The 22648-nt window shown below is 61.2% G+C and overlaps 1 protein-coding gene across 1 annotated transcript; it reads left to right on the forward strand.

The window, feature by feature from the left end:
* The first annotated feature begins 5374 nt into the window (after positions 1-5374).
* Btbd2 (BTB domain containing 2) lies at positions 5375-20259 on the forward strand. Its single transcript, XM_046444263.2, has 9 exons — positions 5375-5751; positions 12973-13092; positions 14626-14782; positions 15296-15401; positions 15784-15981; positions 18075-18267; positions 18346-18433; positions 18680-18826; positions 19024-20259. The coding sequence occupies exons 1-9, from the start codon at positions 5375-5377 to the stop codon at positions 19183-19185; spliced, it is 1548 nt and encodes a 515-aa protein (XP_046300219.1). The 3' UTR covers positions 19186-20259.
* The last annotated feature ends 2389 nt before the right edge of the window (positions 20260-22648 follow it).

The following is a 22648-nucleotide window of genomic DNA, read 5'->3' on the forward strand; positions in this document are numbered from 1 at the left end:
CACGGCTCCCAGGGCCCCTGCGTCTGAAAAGTCAAGGAATCCGCGCTCTGCCACTGGGATCTCTCATAGCTCGCAGCTTGCAGGACTCACTTCAGCAACACTGAACAGGACCCTCTGGGCAGTAGTTGGGAAAAGGCAGTGACTTTCCCCTCAGCAGGTTCTGTGGAGTCCCAACTCAGGCCACCCCAGGCCTGCCCGCTTGCTTCCTCCCTCCCTCCCTCCCTCCCTCCCTTCCTTTCTGTGCAGGGATGGAACCCAGGGCCTTTTGCATGCAAGGCAAGCGCTCCACCAACTGAGCCGTATCCCCAGCCCTGAAAAATGCTTTTTAGTGTAGTTGGACACATACCTTTATTTCATTTTACTATTTCTATGTGGTGCTGAGGATCGGACCCAGTGCCTCACCCGTGCTAGCAAGGGCTCCACCACTGAGCCTCAACCCCAGGCCCCCAGCCCTTTATTTTGAGAGCCTCGCCAAGTTTACAAGGCTGGCCTCCAACTTGAGATCCTCCTGCTGCCTCAGCCTCCTGGGCTGCTGGGACCACAGGCATGGACTCTGTGCCCAGCGTCTTTCCTCTTTCTTTTCTTTTCTTTTTTGGTATGGGGGACTGATTGAGCCCGGGGTGCTTAACCACTGAGCCACCTCCCCAGCCCTTTTTGTTTTCTATTTTAAGACAGGGTCTCACTGAGTTGCTTAGGGCCTTGCTAAGTCGCTGAGGCTGGCTTTGAACTCGAGATCCCCCTGCCTCAGCCTCCTGAGCTGCTGGGATGACAGGCGTGGCCGCTGCATCAGCCTTTCTGTTTGTTTGTTTCTTAAATAATCACTCTACACATAAATCAGAAAGACAAGCGATTCTTTTAAAAGATGGACAAGAAGGCTGGAAGAAAGGAACATTCAGGGAGCCCAGAAATGAGGTTAAAGTTACTGCAAAAAATCTTTTAACAACACAAAACCCTCCCAGCAGACAACAGGAAGGAGGACCGCCATCCCACTGAGAAGGGCTTTTTTGAAGCCAGCTGTCACACAGCTGAGGGATGAATTTTTTTCTTTGAAAGTAAAATTTCAGACAAGGATTTGCACAGATCTTCAGTGAACACGGCTGAGTTTCCAAGCAGACACAACTGTGTCCCAGAAAGGTCCCTCAGGACACAGAACTCGCGGTCTCCCTGTGGTGGACAGAGTAACACCCCCGAGGTGTCCAACTCCGAGCTCAGGGCCTACACAGCAGAAGGGACTTTGCAGAACAGATTGATTTAGGAATTTTCAGATGGAGGAGTCATTCTGGGTCATTGGGGCCTTGTGTCACCACAGGGTCCTCATGAGAGGAGGCAGGAGGGTCAGAGTCTAAGAGCCTGAAAGGCATTGTGCTGCTGGCCCTGGGGCTGGGGGAGGGGGCTGGACCCAAGGGCTGCAGGGCCCCGGGAGCTGGAGGAGGCCGCCCTGTGGCATCAGGAGGAACCAAGATTTAGCCCAGGGAGGCCCATGTTGGACCTCTGGCCTCCACACTATGCAAGGGCAGCTGTGTGTTGCTTTACGCCCCTGTCTTTGTGTGTTACAGCAGCCACATGAAACTCATACACACTCCCCGTCCCTTCCCAGTCAGCTCCTGGCTCCCAGCCCCAGCAGAGCCTCATCTTTCTCTGGTGCATCCTGTGCCATTAGGCCAGAGAAACACTGTCAGGCGGCTGCTTGTATAAATGTCAGCCACACAGCACTGGCCTTCGCTGGCACTGTTGGGACAAAGATCACTAACGGAAGGCACTGGGAGGTGGCCACCAGGGTCAGCCGCAGCAGTCGCGTGCATGTGGCCACAAGTGATGGAAAAGCTAGCCGGTCTGCTTGACACAGGACATTTATCAGCTCTCAGAACAAAGGCCGAGAGCTAGAGCAGCCTGCAGGCATGGAAGGCAAGGAGCCCCCAACCCCAGGCCACCCCAGGACTGCCCTCATCCTCCTGACCCTGCCCGGGACTGGCCAGTGAGCCCGTGGGCTGCTCACCCTCACCGGGGGCTGCTGCATCTTAGCCCTTTCTCTCCAGCCAGGGGGTATTTCTGACTCTGGATATTGGTAGTCTGACCCAGACTTACACCTTACGTTGAAAGATAAAAGAAGGAAGAAATGACACAAGTTATAACTGAACACTTCAGAAAGACCCGGCCCGGCTCCGTGGCCCACGTGGGCAACCCCAGAGACTCAGGAAGCTCAGGCCAGAGGGTCACAATTTCAGGTTAGCTGGGCAACTTAGCCAGACCCTGTGTTGAGATTAAAAAATAAAGAAAATAAATCAACAAATAAATAAACTTACATGACTCAACAAATAATAAAAAAACAAAATTATATTTGGGGTCAGAGGCTAAGAATTTAAGGAGAGATTAACAGAGCAGGGGGGGGGGCAGACATTTTTTATAGAAAGTCAGAGGCTGGGCATGGTGGCAGCAACCTGGGGTGGAGGCTGAGACAGGAACAGCATGTTTGAGGCCAGCCTGGGCACCTTAGTGACAGCCTATCTCAAAACAGAATAAAAACAAAAAAATCAAAAAGAACTGGGGATTTGGCTCAAAGGTAGAACACCGCCTGGTTTGCACCCCAATACCAAAAAAAAAAAGCTAAAGAAAAAATAAGCCACACAGAGCACCTGTTTGGCCTTACCCGAGCTCCCCTCCGCAGGTCATGGGGAGAAGAGGCACAGAGGACAGGAATGGGCACAGCAGGGTCCATGAAGCTGTGTTCACAACTGCAGGCAGTGGGCCTGAGATGGCCGGGGCAGCACAGGGCCGGAGGGTCTGGGAGCCAGGGTTTCCCTCTCCTCCCTCCCACCCCTCGGTGGGTTCCTTCCTTTCTGGTCCTGGGGATTTGACCCCAAGGGCTCTCCCACTGACCGACACACACACACACACACACCCGCCCTTTTCACTTTTAGATTTTGAGTCAGAGGGTCGCCAAGTTTCCCAGGCTGGCCTGGGGCCTCCCGCCTCAGCTTCCCCAGCAGCTGGGGCCCCAGGCGTGGCCCCTGGGAAAACAGCTAGGGTTCTCACAGAGCGTACAAAAGGGACTTGGAAATGACCAGGGCTGCCGGCTCTGTGATCCATGTGTCTCCACCAGTGTTTCTGACCTTCGGGGTTTCCACAACTACTCCTTTATTGTTCATAGGTTCAGAGTGAAAAAATAAAATAGGCTTTGGGCTGGGGGCGCGCCTTAGTGGTGGAGTGCTTGCCTAGCAGACAGGAAGCCCTACACTACATCCTGTCCCTGCAACAGAAAAATAAGTTAATTTAAAAATGAAACAAATTAAAAACATTTTGTCTCCAGGCCTTTGTTTGTGGTGGTAAAGGTTTATGGTCAGGCCTCAAGCAAATTTCTGTTCCTAAGCCAGAGGTTGTGAGGTGGTGGGCCGGACTCCGTAAAACCCAGCTGCAGAGGATGATGGGAAAATGTTCTGGAAGACAGAGCCAGATCAGGGCTTCCTCTATGGAAGCAGATGGAGGTTGTCCCCAGCACAGGGGGATGGTTTCTATCCAAGAGATCCCTGATAGCTGGGCACAATGGTGCACTTCTGTAACCCCAGCAACTCGGGAGGCTGAGGCAGGAGGATTGCAAGTTCAAGGCCAGCCTTCGTGATTTAGTGAGTCCCTCAGCAACAAAGAACAACCCAAGAGTGGCCCCTAGAGGACTGCAAACAGATGCTCCAAGAAACCTCCTGCTGGACACTTGGAGAATGGATTCTAAACAGAATGATAAGCTGAGAAAGTGCAAGCTGTGGGGCTTCAGGTCCTTCACCAGCAGGCCGAGAAGGAGGGGGATGGGGAGCTCTGTGGAATTTGTGGGGTCAGTACAGAATGAAAACACGCCCCCTACTCAAAAACTACAGACCAGGTGCCTCCCTAGCACTGCAAACTGCAGCACCTCTAGAAAAGCTACTCTGAAGCTCAAGGCGGGGCAGCCGAGCTGGGAGTGAGGTCACCCTGGGAAGCCCAGTCCTGATCTGCTTGGAGGCGAAGGACTGGATGAGGCCTGCACAGGAGCATGGTGGACCTCAGGGTGGAATGTGGGCTGGCGGCTCCCTGTGTGTCATGGTCAGTTCCCTTGTCCATGTGAGTGTGCAGGACAAGACCCTGAGGGTGGGGTCTCCCACTACTCATGAGGTGCCAAGTGGTCAGGGGGCACTCACAGGTAGGGACAGGAGGTGGTCACCCCAGCCCCTATGGGGATGGGACAGCACTGACCTTCTCCTCTGCCCATGGCACCTCAGGCTGCCCAGGGCACTGTGGGGCTCCAGCTGACTCACGTGCCTCCTGGGTGGGGCAAAGTCCTGGGGGTCCAGCAGCTTGCTCTGGGAGCCCCTTCTGTGCCCTCCAAGCCTGCACCTTGAACTGTGGATGTGGTTAGTGCTCACGGGTCCCACCTTCATCTACCCTGGGCCCTAGATGTGGCTGGAGGGGGACACTGTGTAGCCATCTGTAGCATGCACAGAGCACCCCCATCCCTGTCGGCTTCCCTGGGCCTCAGTTTCCCCTGGAGCAGCAGAGTCCTTTCCACACCACAGGCAGGCCACTTGGGTCTGGGGTCAGGGTGCCGGGTTCAGGGACTGGCCTCTGGGTCTCCAAAGTGGGATTTGGAATTTGGAGTCTGAGATATGAACGTCCTGGGTTCAGAATCTTGGACGGTGGCCCAGGGTTTAGGATCCCACGTCTGGAATTTGGGCCCAAGGATTCCAGTCTGATGTCCCTGAAAATCTGGAAAGTCTGTGACTTGATGTCCAAGGTCCAGGGTCCAGGATCTGGGGCCTGTGGGCCCAGTCTGGGATGCAAGGTGTGGAGTCCCGGGTCTGAGCTCTTAGGTCCTGGCTCTGATCCTTGGTCCGGGGGCCATCTAGGTTCTGGGGACAGGATCCAGAGTCTGGGGTGAGACCTGGAGACAGCCTCTGGGTTCCCAGCCAGAGTCCTAAGCCGTCCCTCGCACCCTGGCTTCCGCCCACGCCCCGCCCCTGCTCCCCGCGTCTTTCTCTCGGCCTCCCCCTCCCCCTCCCGCCCCTCCCCTCCCCCTCCCGCCCCTCCCCTCCCCCTCCCGCCCCTCCCCTCCCCCTCCCGCCCCTCCCTCTCTCCCTCCCGCCCCTCCCTCCCTCTCTCCCTCCCGCCCCTCCCTCCCATCTCCTCAGCCCCGCCCTCCCACCGCCCCGCCCTCTCACCTCCTCGGCCCCGCCCCTCCCCGCCCTCCCGCGCCGCGCGTCTTTCTCTCGCGCCTTCTCCTCCCCTCCCCCTCCCCCTCCCGCCCCTCCCTCCCATCTCCTCAGCCCCGCCCCTCCCACCGCCCCGCCTCTATCCCCTCCCCTCCCCTGCTCCCCGCCCTCCCGCCCCTCCCCCGCGCCGCAGCGACAAGATGGCGGCGGGTGGCAGCGGCGGGCGCGCGTCGTGCCCGCCGGGGGTCGGCCCGGGCGCGGGGGGCGGCCCCGGGCCCAGCGCCAACGCGGCGGCCCCGGCCCCCGGCAATGCTGCTGCCGCCGCCGCCGCGCCCGGGCCGCCCCCGCCGCCGCTGCCGGGCCCCGGGGCGGACGCGCAGGCCGCGGGCGCGGAGCGCGAGGAGGCGGCGGGCCCGGGCGCGGGGGCCGCGCTGCTGCGCGAGCCGGTGTACAACTGGCAGGCCACCAAGCCCACCGTGCAGGAGCGCTTCGCCTTCCTCTTCAACAACGAGGTGCTGTGCGACGTGCACTTCCTGGTGGGCAAGGGGCTCAGCTCGCAGCGCATCCCTGCGCACAGGTGGGCGCCGCGGCCGGGCCTGCACACCGAGGGCGCCGGGCCCAGCGCCGGAGCTCCGGGACCCCTGCACCCCCGGGCCCCCACCGCCGTCCGGGAACCCTGCACCCCCAGGACCCCTGCATCCCCGGGTCTCCACCGCCGGCCGGGACCCCTGCACCTTTCATCCAGGCTTTGCTCCAGAGCCGGTCCAGGAATCCCTGCACCACTAGGTTGAGGCTCTGGACCCACTATCCTCCCGACGTCCCCAGCCGTTGTCTAGGACCTGAACCTGGACCCCTGCACCCAAGACCCCATTCCTTGCCCAGGCCCTGTGCCACAGCCTGCCCCGGAACCCCTGCACTCCTCAGTCCTCAGATCCTCGTGTTGCCCTGCGCCAGGAGCCCCCGCATCCTCCTGCCCAGCTCCTGCATTGGGACCTGCCTTGGGAACCTTCTGAGCCTGGGGCCTGCTACCTTTGATACTCCCAAATATCCCCGCCATCTCTAGCCCGCCTCTGTGCCTGCAATCCCCTCCAACTTTGGCCCTGGTTGTCCTGAAATCTCCCTGCACCCATCTCCTCTACCTCAGGACCCCACAACTGCCATCCCCTCCCTCCCCATTCAGCTGAGGTCCACCTCCAGGCCCAAGCTCTTGGACACCCTCTACCTGTCCTGGACTCTCTGTATCTGCAGGTCTCCTTTCTGGAAAAGGAGGTATTGGTCTGGGGTGCAGCCCCTAGGTGCCCCCCACTGTGGGCTCCTGGGCCCTCCTCATTTTGCAGGGTGGGGGGGTTCGGCTGGGGGGCCTAGGTGCTTGGCCTGGAATGTTGTCCCAGCCTTGCAGTGAGCCCTCCACACCTCTCTGGCCTGTGGCTTGTTCTGGTCCTGTGCCCTAGAGACCCCTCTTGCTACCTCTTCCTGGGTATTGCTGTGCATCTGGTCCCCTCTGGGTTTTTCCCAGAGGCCTTGTTCATGGAGGGTCCCCAGGACCTTCCCTGTCTGTATCGCAGGCTTCCGCTCTGACTGCAGCAGGGACTGGGCCTCTCTCCTTCCCCACAAGCTTGGAGCGAGAGGCTGGTCAGTTTGTGGCCTGTGACGCCTTCGTTGCTTGTCCGGCAGCCTCCTCATAGCCATCTGGCCCTGACAGTGGGTCGGATTCTGAGCATTTGTCTCTAAGGATGCCACCTTCTCCTTCCTGACCATGCGCCCTTGCAGGGTAGGGCAGGGCTCCTGCCCATTTGCACAAGGAATTGGAGACTCACACTCAGGGTTTCTTTTTCTTTTTATATTTTTATCTTTTTGGCTCTGGGGATTGAACCTAGGGGATGCTTAACTACTCAGCTACGTCCCCAGCCCTTTTTATTTTTTATTTTGAGACAGGGTCTCGCTAAGTTGTTGAGGCTGGCCTCCAACCTGTGATCCTCCTGCCTTGGCCTCAGTCCCAGGGTTTCTGTTTGAGGGTGCTTGTGCCCCTATCTCATGCTGACCTATCTGGGCACCTGTACCTGATTGGATTTGGGGGTTCATAGGTTTGTGGCAAAGTGAGGGCTATAGAGGTGGGTGTAAGGACCTCCAGAGAGAATTGGGAGGAGTCTGTGGCTGCCAGGGTGGTGAACCTGGGAGGGGCGCACAGGGCTCCAGGTGCAGGAATGTGCAGGCTTAGAGGCCAGAGGAACTGGGCAAGTCAGGGCAGGGGACAGCTCCCGGGGTCTGGTGAGCCCCGTCCACTGAAATGTGGAGTGGCTGCGGAGGAGGGGCAGAGATGGACATGGCGGGTTCCCCTCCTCTGCATCCCCGCGGCAGGGCAGGGTGAGGGAATGTGGGAGGCTGCGCAGGGGTCTCGTGACCTCTGGGGACGCTGCTTGGGAGGGAGCAGGGTCGGCTTGAACCTGGTGAGGGCCGTAGTGGGGCCCTGGTGGGGCTCCTAGCCTCGTTCCCCGTGTGGGCACAGACCCGGCTGAAGGCCAGTCCGTGCTGATGGAAGCCCAGCAGTTGCTGCTCTGGGGAGCAGGAGCCCTGTCTTCCCTCAGGGATGCTGGAGTCTGGGGGTTTGCTCCCAGATCCCGAGTTCCCTGCCTCCGGGCGGGTGTGGGGACCCACTGCCAACTCAGTGGCTCTGGAGGCCGGGGCAGAGGATGGCAGGTTCCAGGCCAGTCTGGGCAGCTTAGTGAGACCTGTCTCAAAAAATAAAAGGGCTGGGGTGCAGCTCAGTGGTAGTGCCCGGGGTTCAGTCTCTAGTACCTCGAAAAGAGGAGAGTGGGAAGGGAGGGTGGTAACTGAGGGCTGGAACCCTGGGGCCCACCTGTGCCACCTGGACGGGACCACCACACGGTGTCCTGATAGGTATGATGAGGTGCCTCCTCTCTGTTCCTCCTGGAACCATAGCCCCTGGGTTGGATGGAGGCCCGGGTGCCTGCATCCTCATTCCTGGGACCTGTGAATGGGACCTGGCTTGGGAAAGGGTCTCTCCAGGTGGTGAAATCACCCTGGGTTCCCCAGGTGGGCCCCAAATCCAGTGAAAAGTGTCCTTATGAGCCGGAAGACACAGGAGGCAGCCCTGTGACCACGGGGCCCGTGGAGAGGGCAGCCCTGCCCACACCTCAGCCCCAGGCTGTGGCCTGCAGGACTGAGGGGTAGACTCCTGTGGTTTTAAGCCACGTGTGTGGTCATTTCTTTCTTTTTTAATATTTATTTATTTTTTTAGCCGTAGTTGGACACAACACCTTTATGTCACTTGTTTATTTTTGTCTGTGGTGCTGAGGATGGAACCCAGGGTCTCGCACGTGCGAGGTGAGCGTCCACCGCTGAGCCCAGCCCAGCCCCTGTGTGGTCATTTCTAAGGCAGCTGGAAGAACCCAGCAGGCCCAGTGTAGTCGCAAGAAAACGCAAGTGCTGAGGATGCCCTGCAGGACACTGGGCCAGGCCTGGGGACTGTCACCAAGCCAAAGTCTGCGGGAGGAGGCACGATGACCGTGGGACCCTGGACGGGTCCTGGGCAGAGAGAGGAGCCAGGGGAGCTGGTGTGTGGGAGCGCAGCGGGGGCTTCAGCGGGGAAAGCTGCAGCTGGTGGGCCTGGCTGGCTTCAGAGGTGGTGCCAGGCCACCCTCCTCCCAGGGCCCAGCCACAGTGTGGCCCCAGCACCGTGATGGTAGCACGAGGCTCTGACGGAGAGGCCAGGCCCTGTGTGGCGTCAGTTGTGCGTGGTCAGTGCAGCCCTGCTCCTGAGGCCCGCACACAGTAGGTGCTCAGTCGATGCTGACCTGCTGGGGCTCAGGGCAGCAGTTCGTATGCACTGCAGGGCGGAAAGGTGGGCTCCCGTCCTGCCTGTTCCTCGGTGGCCATCACGGGGTGCTGGGCAGAGCAGATGCCTCCTATTTTATCTTTGTCAAGACTTCTTTTGGGGGGGAGCTGGGGAGGAAGCCCGAGCCGTGTGCATGTGGGGCGAGCCCTCTGCCCTCTGAGCTGTGGCCCAGCCCCGGCCCTTTTCATTTTGAGGTGGGGCCTCTAGTTTCCCAGGCTGGACTTGAACTTGCGTCTGCCTCCGGAGCAGCTGGGGTGACGGGTGGGCCGCCTCCCAGGCTGGTGGCCTCTCTTCACAGCTGAGCGTCGTGGTGGGTGCTGGCTTCTGACTAGTGCCCTTAGCACGTAGGAGGCTCCCACTTGTCACTGAGTCTGGAGCCTGGTGTCGTCAAGGGCCTTTGCTTCTGGTGTTTGGAGTCTTTGTTGGGTAGTCGGCTCTGTAGAAAGTGGACACGGGTGACCGTCCCGGTGGGCTGGTTTTGGAGCCCTCAGGCCACCCTCAGGTTTCTTGTTCCCCCAGCCAGGCCGTCGCCGAGGGCTAGCAATGTGAGTGGTCGGCTGTGCGCTGTGGTCGGCTTTGAGCTCCCGTCGTGCCTTGGGACCTCCTTGCTTCAGTTCTGTTTCTTTTTATTGCTAAAGTGGCGATAAATCGAATTCTGCTGCTGAATTCAAAGGGACGGCCCATGGTTTGCCACCGGTTGTCACGGGCCTTCCCAGTTCTACTCGGGGCTTACCTGGCCCTTCCTCTTGGTCAGCACCTCAGTGGAAGGGCTGGTGCATCCCAGGAGGATTTATGTTTCACATTTTAAGAGAAACTGCTGCCCAGTGCGGAGGCCTCGCCTGCCTTCCCAGCAGCTTGGAGGCTGGGGTGAGACAGCTGGACGCTCCAGGCCAGCCTAGGTGGCCCTGCGAGGCCCTCTCTCAAGCGAAAAGGGCTTTGGACATAGCTCAGTGGCAGAGTGCCCTGGGCTCAGTCCCAGCACCAAAGAAAAAAAATCCACCCAGAACCGGAGGACGCAGAAGCCCTGAGAGAGCATCTTCCCGGAGGGGCTTCGCAGGTCCAGTGCAGGCCCTGCAGCCAGCGCCCTCAGCCTTGGCTGTGCTGAGCCTCCCAGGGCCCTTGGGTCCCCAGCCACCCACTTCTCTTTGGGGAGGATTTGAAGTCTCGCTGGGCTCTGGTGACAAGCTCATCTGGACTTTCTCTGTGTCCTTTTGAGTAGTGGCCTCCCATGCCCGTGGCCTTCCTGGTCAGCCCAGAGTTGTTCCTCCTAAGTGCACTGAGGCTCATGGTGACACGCCCCCTTTTATTCGCGGCTGTGTAGCTTCCGTCTTCGCTCTTGGTCGTGATCCCTCTACCAAACGTCCAGCGTTGATTGGAGGTTTTTTTTTTTTTTTATCTTGTTTCAGCTGTTGATGGTCTTTAGTGTCTTCATGTGGTCTGAGGCTGGAACCCAGTGCCTCATGCCTGCCAGGCGAGCGCGCACCCCTGAGCCCCAGCCCGGCCCTGTTGGACTCTTTTGAAGAGCAGCCCTTGGTTTTGGGGGTCCCCTCTTGGTCCCCACCTCACTGTGTCTGCTCTGAGCGGACTGGCTGTTTCCTTCTTTGCGTTTGCCTGCTCTTCATTCTTTAGGTTTTGGTGGACGCTGCCACCCCTTCCCGGGCTGGACAGTGTGCAGATCGGCTTCCCGGTGCTGTTCTGGCTGCACGTGCCCATTCCGAGGTGTCCCACCCTGGTTCCACTTGAGGGAGCCCCTGACTTCCCGCTCAGAACTGTGGTGCAGTTGGTTGCTGGTGTCATGTCGGGCGTCCTAGGGACTCCTGTTGGCCGAGTGAGCGTGCGAGCGGTGCTGGGGATGGGCTCGGGTTTGGGTGCAGTACTTGTGGTCTTTCATTTTATTTTTATTTATTTATTTTTCAGTTGTAGTTGGACACTAGTCCTTCCCAGGGCCTCCCACGTGCCAGGCGAGGCCCCGCCCCTGAGCCACCACCCAGCCCCACTTTTGGTCTTCTGCCTTGCTTTCCAAGGGAGCCCGGGGCTTCTTCTCAGAGTGGTTCACCATTTTCGTTGTTTTTAGCTTCTGACTGATGTCAAGGCCAGGAGTGGTGCTGGGGTAACTCCAGGGACCAGGAGGTGGTGGAGGAAGAGGGCCCGTTTGAAGCCAGCCTCGGCAGCTTAGTGAGACCCTGTCTCAAAAAATAAAAAGGAGTGCGGGGTGGGGGCACACTGAGTGCTGAAGCACCCCTGCTCCAGTCCCAGTACCAAAAATAAGTGACTGTGCTAAGGTGACCTTGTGCACCTCAGCCGCACTCGGGGCACCCGCTGTTCACCTCCAGGGCTTCCTCATGTCCCAGACTGAAATCGGTCCCCACTGAGCACTGACTTCTGTCCCCTCCCCAGTCCTGCATGCATGACCCACGTCCATCCCTGGACGCTGCTATCCTGGACTCTGCTGTCTCTGGGTCACAGGCTGTGGCCTTGTGTGTCTGGCTCTCACTGAGCACAGGTCCTCAGGTCCATCTGCACTCTTGCTCCAGGGGTGCGTGGCCACGCTGGGGGCCTTCCCTTGTTGTCGGACGCCTGGGCTGCTCGCTGGTGGTGCTGTGGGCTGTCCCACACCCTGGCGTGGTGTGTGTGTGTGTTTAGTGTGGGTGGACACAACACCTTTATTTCACTTATTTATTTATCAGAGAGAGAGAGAATTTTTTGATATTTATTTTTCAGTTTTTGGTGGACACATCTTTATTTTATTTGTGTGTGGTGCTGAGGATCGAACCCAGCGCCCCGCGCATGCCAGGCGAGCGCACTACGGCGTGAGCCACATCCCCAGCCCTTCACTTACTTATTTTTACATGGTGCCAAGGATGGAACCCAGGGCCTCCCGAGGGCTCTGCCACTCTGCTCTTCTGGGAGGAGGAGCCTGGCCGGGAGGGGCTGGGGACGCACTGTGGACCTGCGGAGGTGTCCAGGCTAAAGGTTGCCGGGGTGCCTGGACAGAGTGTGGGGTGGAGCGGCCACCCTGGGGAGGGTCAGGTGCTGCTGTGGGCCCCGCAGGGCACTGCCCCCACTGCCTTGTCAGGTGGCCCTGGGCTGGGGGGCCACACCAGCCCAGCAGGCACCACTTGGTTTCTGCCTTTGGCTTCCTGGTTGTCAGCTCCCCCTGTGGGAGGCCAAGAGGCTCTTTGTGGAAGTGAGGTGTGGGCCAGGGCCACCCGCTGCAGCATGACTGTGTACATGAGGTAGCAGGGGCCTGGTGGAGCCCCCCCGGTGGAGACCTGGGGCAGGGAGGGAGGAGCAGGCTGCCCGGGAGCAGGGAGGGCCTGGGTCCACCTGGAGCTGGTGCTCCGCCCACTGGGAGGGTGTGGGTGCTGGGTGCTCAGAGCCTGCCTGTGCGCAGTGTGACCCACCTGGGGGGAGCTGACGTAGGGGCTTCCTGTTCCCAGGGACCGTGGGGAAGCTGTGTGCCTGTCCCCCAGCCCCAGCTCTCAGCTCCACCTCCCAGGAGCCCTGGTGGGGCCTCCCAAGAGACCCTGCCCAGGACCCAGCAGAGCCGTCCTGTCTGTCACCATGGAGGCCTCCTCCAGCCCCACACAGGCCACACCAGCTGGGTGGCTCCTCTGCTTTCACAGAGCTAGGGGGTCACCTGGCAGCCTGGCCCCGCCTGTCCTGCCCCCTGAAGGCCCTTCCCCTGCTGCACCTGGCTCCAGCCTCCCGTGTTCTGCCAGCTCAGGCTGACCAGCCACTTGTCCTCTCTGCCTGTCTGTGGCCAGGTCCCCATGTCTAGCCTATAGCCTGGACAAGGAGCCTTCAACGGGTGCAGGAGTGAGTAGGGGATGGACAGGTGGGGGCCCCAGAGGTCCCCAGCAGAGTGGCCACAACCAGGGCCAGGGGCCAGGGCCCGGCCGGAGACACAAGTGGCTCACGGGCGCTCTCTCTCATGCCCAGGTTCGTGTTAGCTGTAGGCAGCGCTGTCTTTGACGCCATGTTCAACGGGGGAATGGCCACCACCTCCACGGAGATCGAGCTGCCCGACGTGGAGCCGGCCGCGTTCCTGGCGCTGCTCAAGTAAGCTTCCGGGCCCTTCTTGGAGGTGTGGGCAGGACGCAGAGTCAGGACGCAGACCGGGTAGGAGCAGCTGTAGAGCCCGTGCCCCGGGGTGGGTGGGCTGGGCTCTGGAGAACCCCCCATAAGTTTTTTTAGGTTTTTTACCTTCAATTTTTGCAGTGCTGGGGTGAGCCGGGCTGCATGTGTGCCCACAGGTGCTGGCCACCGGGCGCCCGTCCCTGTCCCCCGGGGGGTTGGGCTTTTTCAGCTGAAGCAGCCCCAGACCCTGGGGAGCCTTGCCTCCCGTTGGCCTGGTCATCATGGGTTCTCTGGCAGCTCCACGGGACACAGGGCATGGGGTCTCATTTGCGCTCCAGAGACGCAGACCGAGGTCACAGTTGGAGCTCCTCACCCCTCTCTGCAGCCGGGCCCTGCGCCATGCCATTAGCAGCTGAGGACTGTGAACAAGGAGGCTGCCCGCTTGTGGGGACTCCGTGTGCCCAGCCCCTGGGGGGCCGAGGGGGGGACAGCAAGTCCCAGGCCAGCCTGGGCAGCCTGGCAAGGCCCTGTCTCCAGATGGAAAGTGAGGAGGTCTCGGGTGTGGCTCAGGGATGGAGCACTCTGGCTTCAGTCCCCAGCACCAAAAGAGAAAGTCACAGTCTGGTTCCGACCCTGTGGGGTTGGTGTCCCCCTGCACTGTTCAGGGTTAGCCGTGGGCTCAGAGGTGTGCAGCGCTGCATTCTATCTCGTTCCAGAACCTTCTGTCTCCCATCAAGTAACCCGGCCCCCGTGAGCAGTCCCCTGTCCCTCCCCTGTCCTGGATCCTCCTGTCACCAGGTCATACACTGTGACCTGTGTGTCTGAGCCTCAGGTCCTCGGGTCCCTCCACCTTGCTCCTGCGCTGGCTGAGGACATTGCAGGGTGCATGGCCACGCTGTCCTCCAAGGACACGTGTAGGTAGTGCTGTGTCCTCCGCGTCTGAGAGGGTCCTGCCTCTGTCCTGGAGAGGGGCCTGCCGCCTCCGGTGTGGAGGGTCACTTCCCATGCCATGTTCAAGTACTTTTGCCTTTTTTGAAGAATATAACTGTACTTTATTTGTTTGTTTTTGGGTGGTACTGAGGCTGGGACCCAGGGCCTGTCCTGGGCTGGGCAAGCGCTCACCACTGAGCCACACCCCAGCCCACTTTCACTTTTTCGACCAACCCCAACTCTGGTCCACGTTCGGTGTGGTGGACAAAGTGATGTCAACGCCACGCAGGACCCGGCTGGCCTGTGGGTTCTGTCACTCACCAGAAGTGGCCGAGGTGACAGCCCGGGAGGGGAGCCCCAGAGGAGCACTGTGCAGCCTTGGTCTGTAAGCGGCAGGGAGCTCTCTCAGGCTGTGTCCCCAGGTCACAAACTGCTGCCCAGTGCCCATTCTGGAAGGTTCCGGAAGAAGCCTTCTGGCTGGTGAGCCAGGGTGGCCAGACCCTGCCTACCTGAGGGCCGGCACCTGGGTCTGAAGGTCGAGGGGCACCTGAGCCGTCGCCATGGCTGCTGTGTCCACCTCCTCAGGTTCCTGTACTCAGATGAGGTGCAGATCGGGCCTGAGACGGTCATGACCACGCTGTACACAGCCAAGAAGTACGCGGTGCCCGCGCTGGAGGCCCACTGCGTGGAGTTCCTCAAGAAGAACCTGCGGGCAGACAATGCCTTCATGCTGCTCACGCAGGTGGGCGGTGAGGGGAGGGGCACAGAGGGGAGGGGGCACAGAGGGGAGGGGCCGGCCGGCCACAAGGGGGAACCCGCCCAGCACCCAGCACCGCGGGGAGCCAGGGTGGGTGGGGAGGCGGGTGAGGAGGAGCAGCTGGCCAAGGCGGGGGGTGGCTCTGCCCAGGGAGCTCGGACACCAGGAGGGCACTGGGTGCCTGAAGGGTGCTGCTCTGTGGGTCCCAGCTCTGGGCCCCGAGGGCTGGGGTCCTCAGACCTCTCGCTGGGGTCTCCCTTGGCCTGGGCCACACACCTGCCAAAGCTCTGTTCCTGTGAGGGGTGGTGGCCGCCCTGAGGCGGAGGGAGGAGCCCTGCCCAGGCCTGAGCTGGAACCACAGCAGGTGCTTGGAGAGGGCGCTGCCGGGCTGGTCCCCACTCCTGGCTCGAGGCGAACTCCCTGCCTCCCGAGCAGCCGTGCCCCAGGCCTGGGCCTCAGCGGTGCCGCGGGCTCAGGGTGACGCCTGCCCGTTGCCAGGCGCGCCTGTTCGACGAGCCGCAGCTGGCCAGCCTGTGCCTGGAGAGCATCGACAAGAACACGGCGGACGCCATCACGGCCGAGGGCTTCACGGACATCGACCTGGGTGAGCACCGCGGGCTGCCCGTGGGACGTGGGAGGGACGGGATTTTAGGGTGGCCACAGGCTCTGTGCAGCTGGGCAGAGGGCTGGCTGGGCGAGGACTGGACACTTGTCCTGGGGTCAACATGATCCCCATCTACTTAATGGGTCAGCAGACTTTTCCTCCAGAGGGCCAGGTGCTCCCTGTTGGGGACCACTGGGTGAAGTGGCCCTTACTGAGTGCTCGGCTGCCCTGAGGGGGTGGGGGGGTGGCACGTGCCCACAGGCCTTTCCCCCAGTGCGGGCAGGGCCAGGTTTCCCCGCAGCCCCAGCCCCGAGCCCCAGCCATGGGCACAGCCCAGCTGCCGGGTGGGCACCCAGCTCACGGCCCCTCCTGCCCGCCACAGACACCCTGGTGGCCGTCCTGGAGCGCGACACGCTGGGCATACGCGAGGTGCGGCTGTTCAACGCCGTCGTCCGCTGGTCTGAGGCCGAGTGTCAGCGGCAACAGCTGCAGGTGACACCCGAGAACAAGCGGAAGGTGCTGGGCAAGGCCCTGGGCCTCATCCGCTTCCCCCTGATGACCATCGAGGAGTTTGCCGCAGGTAACCGTGTGCCGGCACCGGCCCCCGGCCCTCGCGGGGCTGCTCTTCATCCCCCGAGAGCTCTGACCAGGAGCCCAGGGGCTTCCCTTGCTGGCCATGGGGTCCCGGGTCATGGGAAGCTGGGAAATGCAAGCAGCGCAGAGCTGGGCCCCAGCCTCCGCAGTCAGGCCCACCCGCCTCGCGTTCCCGCCTGGCCTCGCGGCCTGCAGGGCTGCCCTTCCCTGCCACTGGGTCCTGGCTGCGTCCTGGCAGCGCTGTCCTGGGAGGGCGGCTCGGACATCTGGGGCTCTTGGGCTCTGGTCCGGCTCAGGCCTCTGTGTCTGGGGCAAGGCCGTCTGAAGTGGTGGGCCCCACTGCGTGCCAGGACTGGCCACCGGGTGCTTGTGGTGGGCTTTGGGTCTCCAGCTGGAGGGTAAATGGGGGCCAGCCTCAACCATGCCTCTGCCTCGTGTGAACACTGGGAAGGCCACCCGCGGCTGGTGGCACTGTACCCCACCTCACCAGGTCCACACGCCCTGCTCCCACCCGAGTGCTCAGCAGAGGCCGCTTCATCAGATCAGTTTTGGAGGGAGCAGGGTGGGCTGGACCGGGCACTGCTTTGGGCAAGACCTCAGCGTCCCCACCCTGGGGGTCGCACATTGTGTGTATGGGCACCAGCAGGGCAGAGTCTGGCCTCGGCCCAGGTACCGTGGCCTCCCATCCTAAATCCCTGGCCAGCCCTGTCCTTTCATCTGCCCTGCACCCCACGCCCACTGGGGGCCAGCCATACCTCTGGGACCCACCTTGTGTCTCCGCCCCCTATCCAAACCAGAACCCTGATCTTCCCCTCATCCCAGAAATGACCCTGTGGGTCACCTGTCTGCTGGGTCAGACACCTGAGAGCTGCCACCACCAGGGTCTCCAGGCCCCATTCCAGCCCCCACCCCAAGGTCAGTGCCCTTTCCCCAGATCCTAGACCAGGGTGGCCCGGATGCCAAAGCAGCATCCCTGACCTTCAGAAGGGAGGACCCCACCCCTCGCCCTGCTCAGTGGTGAAGCCCCCAGGTGACTTGGTGGTTGTAGGAGCCTTCTCCCCAGCTTGTTCCCCTGTGGTGGCAGGGACATTGTGGCTCTGCGGGGCAGGAGGCAGTGCAGGGGCTGGGGCTGGAGTGAGTAGGTGGCCTCTTGCCCATGCAGACTGGGGCACCACCAGGCACCCTGCTGCTTGCCCACCCCCTCCTCCTGGGGGAATGTACTGCTCACTGGTTCACTTGGGAGTGCCAGGTGGCAGGGGGACTGCTGGTGTCCCGAGGTGCAGGCTTGGCCGAGGTCTGTCCTCACGGGGTTTAAAGGCCCTGCCCTTAGTTCCTCTGTCCTGTTGTCAGGGGCTCCTCAGCATTGGGCCGTCACTCTGGGGGCTGTGGACCAGGGGTTCTGGTGAAGCGAGCTGGGAGAGGGGCCCGGGCGGCGTCCAGCCAGGCTGGATGGGTCTGGCCTCCCGCGCTTTCCTGGAGGAGGGGGCTGCAGAAGGGTAGGGCTGTGAGGTTCCAGCTGGCGCCTGCCTGCCCCTGCCTACACCCTGTGGCCTCTGGCTAGTGTCTACCTGTGTGTGGCCATCTAATCGGTCACCCGTGTACGAGTGAGGCCTGTCCATGTTCACTTCTGTTCATGCCCCGAGTGTGACCTATCCACTCTCCTGCCACATCTGGGCATCTGGGTTTCGGCCTTCTGGACTCTTCCCTGGCCCTGGGCCTGCCCAGGACAACTGGTCATCACCTATTAGAGTAGGTTCTTTGGAGCAGGCCTTCAGGGCCCACCCTGGAGCTGGGAGCCTGAGTGTGACCACCTCAGAGGCGCTGTAGGGGAGCCCTCTGTGGCCAGGACCCTCCCCTCCTCCGCTGTGAATGGAGGTGGGTCCCAGGACCAGGGCATGGGGCAGGCCCCTGAGCTTTCACCCCAGTGAGCAGGTGGGCGCTACCCTGCCCCAACTCCAGGGCCTGAGGGGGTGGCCCCCCGAGGGGATGGCCCCGAGGATGGAAGTCAGGCAGGCACGGCCACTGTGAGAGGAGGGCAGGTGTCCTGCCGCAGCCTGCCTACCAGCCCCTCTGCCCTAGGCCCCGCGCAGTCGGGCATCCTGGTGGACCGTGAGGTGGTCAGCCTCTTCCTGCACTTCACCGTGAACCCCAAGCCCCGCGTGGAGTTCATCGACGGGCCGCGCTGCTGCCTGCGGGGCAAGGAGTGCAGCATCAACCGCTTCCAGCAGGTGGAGAGCCGCTGGGGCTACAGCGGGACCAGCGACCGCATCAGGTGCGGGGAGGGGGGGGGGGGGAGGGGGGTCCGGCTGGGGTTCTCCCTTGGGTTTTGACGGGCTGGTCGCCTCCGCAGGTTCTCAGTCAACAAGCGCATCTTCGTGGTGGGCTTTGGACTCTACGGATCCATCCACGGACCCACGGACTACCAAGTGAACATCCAGGTGTGTCCCGCGCCGGCCACGCCCACGCAGGCCACGCCCACGCAGGCCACGCCCACGCCGGCCACGCCCACGCCGGCCACGCCCACGCCGGCCACGCCCACGCCGGCCACGCCCACGCCGGCCACGCCCACGCCGGCCACGCCCACGCCGGCCACGCCCCAGACCCTCCCACGGTGCTTGGTGGGAGGCCTTCGGGCCCTCCTCCCTGGCCCCACCTGCCGCTGAGCAGCCCCTTCCCGCCCCCAGATCATCCACACCGACAGCAACACGGTCCTGGGCCAGAACGACACCGGCTTCAGCTGTGACGGCTCGGCCAGCACCTTCCGCGTCATGTTCAAGGAGCCCGTGGAGGTGCTGCCCAACGTCAACTACACGGCCTGCGCCACGCTCAAGGTGCGCCTCCCGCGGGGTCAGCAGCGCCTCCGGCTCTGGGCCTCGGGGGTCTGCCTCCTGGTGAAGACCCCTCTGGTGGGGGCTAGGCCACCTGTGCCCCGATGGGTCCTGAATGCTGTGCACACCCAGGCGTCCCCTCCCTCAGCACTTGGAGGCCCTGGGAGACCTGACCCCATTGTGCCTCCCACTCCCTGCAGGGTCCCGACTCCCATTATGGCACCAAAGGCCTGCGCAAAGTGACCCATGAGTCCCCAACGACAGGGGCCAAGACGTGCTTCACCTTTTGCTACGCGGCCGGGAACAACAATGGCACATCTGTGGAGGACGGCCAGATTCCCGAGGTCATCTTCTACACCTAGGCCTCCCCACGCCACGCCCTGTCCACAGAGGACAGCCAGGCTCTGAAGTCATCTACACTAGGCCACCCTATGCCATGTCCTCTCCATGGAGGACAGCCAGGGCCAGCCCTGAGGTCATCTTCTATACCTAGGCCACCTCCTGCCACCACCTGTCCTGTGGAGATAGCCAGGCCCCTGAGGTCATTGTCCACACTTAGGCCACCCCACAGTGTGCCCCCAGCCAACCTCCCTTGGCCATGCGTCCACTCCCTGCCCCTTCTCAGCATCACAGAAGGTGACCATGTGGCCACTTGTGTAGAGGCACTGGGGAAGTGGCTAGGCCAGGGCTGGGGCCCTGAGAGACGGTCCCTCAGGTTTGGGGAGCAGGGCTGTCTGAGCTGCCCAGGTCAGCCAGGGCCAAGGGTCAGCCAGGTCCTGGCTGGGCTTCCGCCACTGTCCCTGCTGCTCAGGGCCCTCTGAGCAGCTCACCAACCTCAGGCCCTGGTTGCGTGGCCCGAGCGTGTCCAGCTGTACACTGTGGTGCCCTGGACCCCGATTCTCTGCTGAGAGACCCTGTGCGGGAGCTCGAGAGCCACTGGTTTGGGTCTTGTGTTCCCTCTGTGCTTGTCTGCTCCCTGGGGACACTGGGCCTGGCCTGCCGTGCACCTGAGGCTATGGTGACCCCTTGCCTGCTGGGTGTCCCCTCCTCCAGGGCACTGACCCAAATCCCAGGGAGTAGACTCCGTGGGGGCTCGGGCTCCTGTGCCATCCCGAAGGGCAGTCCCAGCCCAGGTGAGGAGCCCCACGGGAGGGCCAGCCCCTCCAACCGTTTGGCCCCTGTAGCCCAGAGCAGGGCCTCCAGCCTGTGTGCTGAGGACAGTGCCCCAGCTGCAGGCCGGGCGGCCAGGTGGAGCAGGAGCCCCGAGGGCACCACCCACTGCCTGGCCCAGAGGCTCTGGAGGGTGTGAACCACCCCACACCCTGCGCCCATCCCTGACTCCTCCTGGAACCCACGTGCTCCCCAAAGCCATGGAAGGTGTGCCCACCTCACACCACGTCCCCAGATGATTTTTTTAAATAAAGGAAACAAACGCAGCTGCCCTGAGCCGCTGTGTGCTGCTGCCCACTCGGTGCTGTTCGCCCAGCGAGTTTGCTGAGGGCATCTCCCCAGGATCAGCCTCTGCAGCCCAGGGTGGGGACTCGGGGCTAGCGCCTGGGGTGGAGGGACAGGGCCTGGGGCAGGGAACTGCAGAGGCCACCCTGAGGGCCCACATGGCAGCTGCTCCCAAGCCTTTGGCGGGTTCCCATGCCCATGGACAGCAAGACCCCAAGAAATCCAGCAGGAGAGGTCGCAGGGGCCTGAGGACGGAGCCGAGCCTGGCCAGGTGTGTTGTCATGGTGGACTCTGGGCAGCAGGGACGGCCACGCCACGCTGGGCAAGGGTGGGGGGAGGGTGCTCCCAAGCCATGGAACACCAAGCCAAACGTGAACAGAGAGGCACCCCACCAAGGACCCAGCAAGATGCAGACCGCCTGGCACAGGCCCCCGTGCCCCAAAACTGGAGTCATCAGAAAACTTGTGTCTTCAAGGCGGGCAGAGGTGGACAAGAGGCGCAGTGGGAGGGTCGAGTTCAAGGCAGCCTCCGCAACAGCGAGGCCTGGGGGGGCTCAGTGGTGAGGGCCTCCGAGTTCAATCCCCAGGACCAAAAAAAAAAAAAAAAGGAGACTAATGGTAGGAATACAAACAGAATTCTAGAATGGAAAATACAGTAATTAAGAACTTTTAGGAGCTGGGATTGTGGCTCAGGGGTAGAGCACTCCCCTAGCACGGGCGGGACCCGGGTTCGATCCTCAACACCACATAAAAATAAAATGCATTGTGTTGTGTCCATCTACACCTAAAAAATAATATTTAGAAAAATAAAAAGAACTTTTAGCTGGGCATGGTGGCACATGCCTGTAATCCCAGAAGTTTGGGAGGCTGAGGCAGGAGGATTGTAAGTTCAAGGCCAGCCTCAGGCCCTGTCTCAAAATGAGGGCTGGGGGTGTAGCACACTGTAGAACACCTGTGGGTCCATCCTCCTACAAAAAAAGAGTCAAAAAAGAAGATGGTAGAGTTTAATTCAACTCCATCAATGATCACACTAAATGCAAGTAGCTTTATTAATTTTTTAGGTTTTTGGTGTTTTTTATTTAATTTTTTATTTTATTTCTGTATTTGTAGTGCTGAGTACCGAGCACAGTGCCTCACAGGTGCCAGGCAGGCGCTCTCCAGTGAGCCCCGCCCCTCCCCAAGCTTGCGCACTGGGGAGGAGCCCCAGGGCCTCTCCACCTCTGAACTGCACCCCAGTCCTTTTTATTTATTTACTTATTTGTTTGTGAAGAAGGGTCTCGCCAAGTTGTCAGTCTGGCCTTGACCTTGTGTCCTGCTGTGGCCACCCAGGCTGCAGGGTGGCCTGCAGGGTTGACGGTGGCGCCCCCCCCCCCATGCCCAGCAAGTCCATGGACATTGAGCCACGCTGAGCCCAGCACGGACAGCAGGTGTGACCCACGAGACCTGTGTTGATGCACATGGCTCCGACCCGAGCCAGGGGCACCTCCAGTGCGGTCCTAGACAGTGACCTGAGCAGGCAGAAGGTGGCCAGAAAGTCCCCAAAGGTTTACGCACAAAATCATACAGAAGTTGGGCAACACTGAAGATCTTGAAATTATACCAAAATTGGACCCAGCAGAGAACTGAGAGGAAAACATGCCTCGACTGTGGGAAGCCCGGAGCTGGACACCGAAGAGAGACGCAGGGTGGGTGGGGCCAGTGGTCGGGCACTTCCCGCACAGGGCCCCGGGGTCACCCCAGACACACACACACACACACACACACACGAAGAAAAGGGAAGAGAGTTCAAACTCTGTGGTCTCAGCGTTCATCTCAAGAAATCAGGTTCTCGATGGAACCCTGGGACTCAGCCCAGGGCTGTCCTGCGCTGAGCCACCCCCAGCCCTTTTTATGTTGAAACAGAGTCCTGACTCGCTGGGCCTGGCTCAGTCGGCGTCCTCCTGCCTCGGCCTCCCAGGTTGCAGGTGACAGGTGCGGTCCTCATGTCCACATATTTTCCTTCTCGCTCTTCTTCCTCCTCTTAATTAACATTTTGCAGGTTCTTAAGTTTGTTTTGAAATGATGTCAGATTCATAGAGACTCTGAAGAAATTCCACAGCCAGTTCCTGATCATGTGCCGACACTCGGCTTTCCCCAACTTCCTGACAATGTGTCCAAGTGCAGTCTTGAGACAAGAGGAGCATCTTGCTATCGGGTCCCCAAGGGCTGCTCCCAGGAGGAGAGTCGGCTGTGCCTCTCAGGTCCTCCCACGCTGGAGTTAGAGGTCTGCTTCGAAAGTGTAAGGGGCGAGGGGCCGGCTGGGCTCACGGCAGAGCGCTCGCCTGGCACGTGGGGGACCCTGGGTTCCATCCTCAGCACCACATAAAAATAA

The sequence above is a fragment of the Marmota monax genome, unplaced genomic scaffold (genome assembly GCF_021218885.2).
Source record: "Marmota monax isolate L192 unplaced genomic scaffold, Marmota_monax_Labrador192_F-V1.1 WCK01_AAM20220418_F8-fsc00102, whole genome shotgun sequence".
NCBI lineage: Eukaryota > Metazoa > Chordata > Mammalia > Rodentia > Sciuridae > Marmota > Marmota monax.

Bases quoted from the DNA above. Each gene is read 5' to 3' on its own strand.
- Btbd2 (XM_046444263.2), top strand. From the start codon at position 5,375: ATGGCGGCGGGTGGCAGCGGCGGGCGCGCGTCGTGCCCGCCGGGGGTC. The intron at 15,982-18,074 runs GTAACCGTGTGC...CCTCTGCCCTAG, and splicing joins CATCGAGGAGTTTGCCGCAG to GCCCCGCGCAGTCGGGCATC. The intron at 18,268-18,345 runs GTGCGGGGAGGG...TCGCCTCCGCAG, and splicing joins GGGACCAGCGACCGCATCAG to GTTCTCAGTCAACAAGCGCA.